At 49.1% G+C, this 3,788-nt stretch overlaps 1 protein-coding gene across 1 annotated transcript; it reads right to left on the bottom strand.

Annotated features, from left to right (window-relative positions):
• Positions 1–2,697: 2,697 nt before the first annotated feature.
• On the bottom strand, positions 2,698–3,534 carry LOC147962692 (uncharacterized). The gene has a single exon (XM_087538045.1). It carries the CDS (start codon positions 3,290–3,292, stop codon positions 2,849–2,851), a length of 444 nt encoding a protein of 147 aa, XP_087394171.1. The 5' UTR covers positions 3,293–3,534; the 3' UTR covers positions 2,698–2,848.
• Between the last annotated feature and the right edge of the window lie 254 nt (positions 3,535–3,788).

Here is a 3,788-nt window from a genome sequence, read left to right on the forward strand (position 1 = left end):
TGCCATGGCCGCCCTGCCTGTGAGCTCGCAGGTGATGCCTCCCCTGTCATAGTAGCGCCGGTGCTTGGCCCCCGACGAGCGCGGCCATGGCTTACGAGATGCAGTTGAGAGAGGGGAAAATCGAGGGAAGGACACTAGCTCGGGGGCAGAGGAGGGGGTGGGTCAGCTTCGGGGATGCTCGCCGGAGAAGAAAGGGGGTGCTCGCTGGAGGAGATCGCAGGTTTGGACTTCCATGGCAGCCGGGGAGATGGGGAAAAAAGAACTAGAAAAGGGAAGGAGAAGGACGCGGGGATAGGGGAAAGGATAACGTGGTGGGCCCTTATGGTTTGATTCGGTGTAGCGCTGCATGCGTGGACGAGACCGGCCGAAGCGTTCGGCCGGCGCGCCGAATGCAAGCGTTTCCCTTATTACGTTTCTCAACTACAACTTTTTTTACACCATCCTTCTTCTCTTTTTTCGAGGGAACTACTCCTTCCGATACGTCATAACAGAGATGGGCCCACGATCTCCAATGTGCCACTTTGCACATTGTTTTTTGTCGCTCAATTTTTTCCATTTAGAATAACGCTAATTATTATTTTTTGGACAAAGTACAAAAACAGATGCCCACGTACACGCACATACACTCGTTCTTATGAAAACACACACACTACGTACCCCTATGAGCACCTCCATGATACCGAGTCGACACAACATATTGAGATTGACGATTTCACGCAGGCACCTTCGATGTCGATATAAACGTTCCCTCCCATTAAATGAACATCGTCGGAAAATCTGAAATAAATCTCTCACCTTGGTTGCTGAGAGATTTTGTACAATCATGGGACACCAAGGAACTAAGAATAATGGACTTGTTATAGGTGTGGTGGACATATAGAAAAACTACAGAACTAAAAGAGGAAGAAAAATCAATTATGAAATAAGTCGCGTACGAGTTATCGCTCTATATGATCATAGGACATGCATGCAATGCAGGTAAGATCTCTCGAACATAGTCACTACCGACGCATAAGCATAGCTTAGCTTCTCCTGATGCCAGTCCACCATCTGAACCAGTCATGTTCTGCTTCCTTTACCAGCTCCGGCGACGGCTTGATGTCCTAGTCGAGGCCCTTATCTACGCGACGGAGGTATTGGTGCTTGAACATGGCGGCGTTGCCGGCGAAGCACTTGCGCAGCGCCGCCGTGGCCTTAATGCATGCCTTAGCGTTGACAATGCGGTCAGCAGCGTCACCTCGCTCCTGCATGAACGCCTTGGGTGGACTGCGTTGGTACTCTCTCATCGCCGTGGCGAAGTCCTCGCCGCACCCGCCATCGACCACGTGATGCACAACGACCCTCTAGTCGCTCATGACGCTGGACGCCGCCACTGCCTGCGTTATGATGACATCCGCTGAATCTTTGGCTATTGCTTCGACTATTGTACGCCAGATCCCCATAGCGCTAGTGATGGTTGACGAGGAGATCGAGAGATCGACTAATGGGCCGTGTTGCTATATTATAGTTTGGCTTATGCATTGTCACTAATGATGCTTAAGCATAGCTTAGCTTCTCCTCGTGCCAGTCCACCACCTGAACCCATCACGGCCTTCTTCCTTTACCATCTCCGGCGATGGCTTGGTGTCCTGGTCGAGGCCCTTGTCCATGCGACGCAGGTACAGGTACTTGAACATGGCGGGGTTGTCGGCGAAGCACTTGCGCAGTGCCGCCGTGGCCTTGATGCAGTACTTGGCGTCCACAACACGGTTGGCAGTCTCTCATCGCTCATGCATGAACGCCTTGGGAGGACGGGGGTGGCACTCTCCCATCGCGGCCGTGAAGTCCTCGCCGCACCCGCCACTGATCATATGATGCACGATGACCCTATCTGGTCGCTCATGACAACGGATGTCGACACTGCCTGCGGTACAATGACATCTGCCGTTTTCGGTATGATGACATCCACTGAATCTTTTGCTATTGCTTTGACTATCGTACGCCAGATCCCCATGGCGGTAATAAGGGTTGACGAGGAGATCGATAGATCGGTCGATGGGCCTAGTTGTTGCTAAGTCCACTTTCATGATTTAGCACCTAAACACTTCCATGAATTGGTCAACTTCTTTTATGTAAGTGGTTTGCCTAGGTTCATGTGTTTGGCATTGGTTCTTCTTGAGGTCACCAAAGTCTCTCTCTCCTCCTTAATTACTACGCCATGTCATTTTTTTTTGCCTATGTAGCACGAAACTGCTCTATGAACGATGAATGCATCCACGACAGTGGCACGATGGGCAAAATACAGCCGTTGATATGCGCTCGATGATATGCATCAACGACTTCATAGGCGATGTCGTACATGAATCGTCCGCATGGCGTCGTGTGCATAGCAGCCTCCTATATGGCATACTTAGCATCTGTCCACTGTGGAGCACTAGGGAGTAGGGAGGGGTATAGTTATATGCATGCGAAAAGTAAAGCTCCGCCGTTTAAACGACCAAATCTGGAGTACTGGTCACGCATGCATGCATGCAAGAATAAGATCGCGCATCACTAGTCGTGCGTAGCAACGGGGAACCTTGTCTGACATAGTGGTATGTTTTTTTTTTGCGACAATATAGCGATATGTTTGCTGAGAGATTATGTACTATCATGGAAGCAGAAGGAGCTAAGGACAATTAATTAATTAGTTATAGATGTCGTGGACATGTAGAAAAGTACCAGAACTAAAAGAGAAAGAAAATTCAATCCTGAAATAAGTTGTGCTTACTATATACTAGTATTATAGTAACCGCTCTAATCTACTATCTATATAGTATCTGCGAACATTTATTTATGCATCTAAGATCTCAAATATGCACGGCATAGCTTAGCTTCTCCTCATGCCAGTCCACCACCTGAACCCGTCACGTTCTTCTTCCTTTACCAGCTCCGGCGACGGCTTGGTGTCCTGGTCGAGGCCCTTGTCGATGCGACGGAGGTACTGGTGCTTGAACATTGCGGCGTTGCCGGCGAAGCACTTGCGCAGCGTCGCCGTGGCCTTGATGCATGCCTTAGCGTCGACAATGCGGTCAGCAGCGTGGCCTCGCTCCTGCATGAACGCCTTGGGTGGATTGGGGTGGCACTCTTCCATCGCCGTGGTGAAGTCCTCGCCGCACCCGCCATTGATCACGTGATGCACGACGACCCTCTGGTCGCTCATGACGCTGGACGCCGCCACTGCCTGCGGTACGATGACATCCGCTGCCTTCGGTATGATGACATCCGCTGAATCTTTGGTTATCGCTTCGACTATCGTACGCCAGATCCCCATGGCGCTAGTAAGGGTTGACGAGGAGATCGATAGACCGATCGATGGGCCGTGTTGCTATAAATATAGTTTGGCTACTGTACCATGGATGGAGTACGCTTCTTGATTTTCCAAAATCTCAACCAGACGTATCAGCTTGGATCGCACATGCATGTGGTACGTACTAATAGTACGTGTCAATCTTCACACCGTACGTTACTTGCCTTTTCTTTCGGGTCAAGTATAAACTAAAAAAAACTTGCCTTTTTTTTTAGAATAACTTGCCTTTTCTTTTTGATCTACTCTTTTTTTTCAGAAAATTCTTTTTGATCTACTCGTATAACCTTCAGAGGTACTTGTCATATTCCCACAAAAAAAACGAGGTACATGTCGTAACAGGTATAGATTTATCAACTGATCTAATTGTTGGTAATCTTCTACTTATCTTCCCTATGAATCTAGCAGTGGGGCCCGGAAAAATCCAATTAAATGATGCCATGTCATCCTGTGCGTAGCCTGC

This window comes from Triticum urartu, chromosome 7A (assembly GCF_056163025.1).
Source record: "Triticum urartu cultivar PI428250 chromosome 7A, HENAU_Tu73, whole genome shotgun sequence".
Lineage (NCBI taxonomy): Eukaryota > Viridiplantae > Streptophyta > Magnoliopsida > Poales > Poaceae > Triticum > Triticum urartu.

What these genes read in the sequence shown, in the direction of transcription:
- LOC147962692 (XM_087538045.1), bottom strand. Translation starts at nt 3,292, where the DNA reads ATGGGGATCTGGCGTACGATAGTCGAAGCGATAACCAAAGATTCAGCG.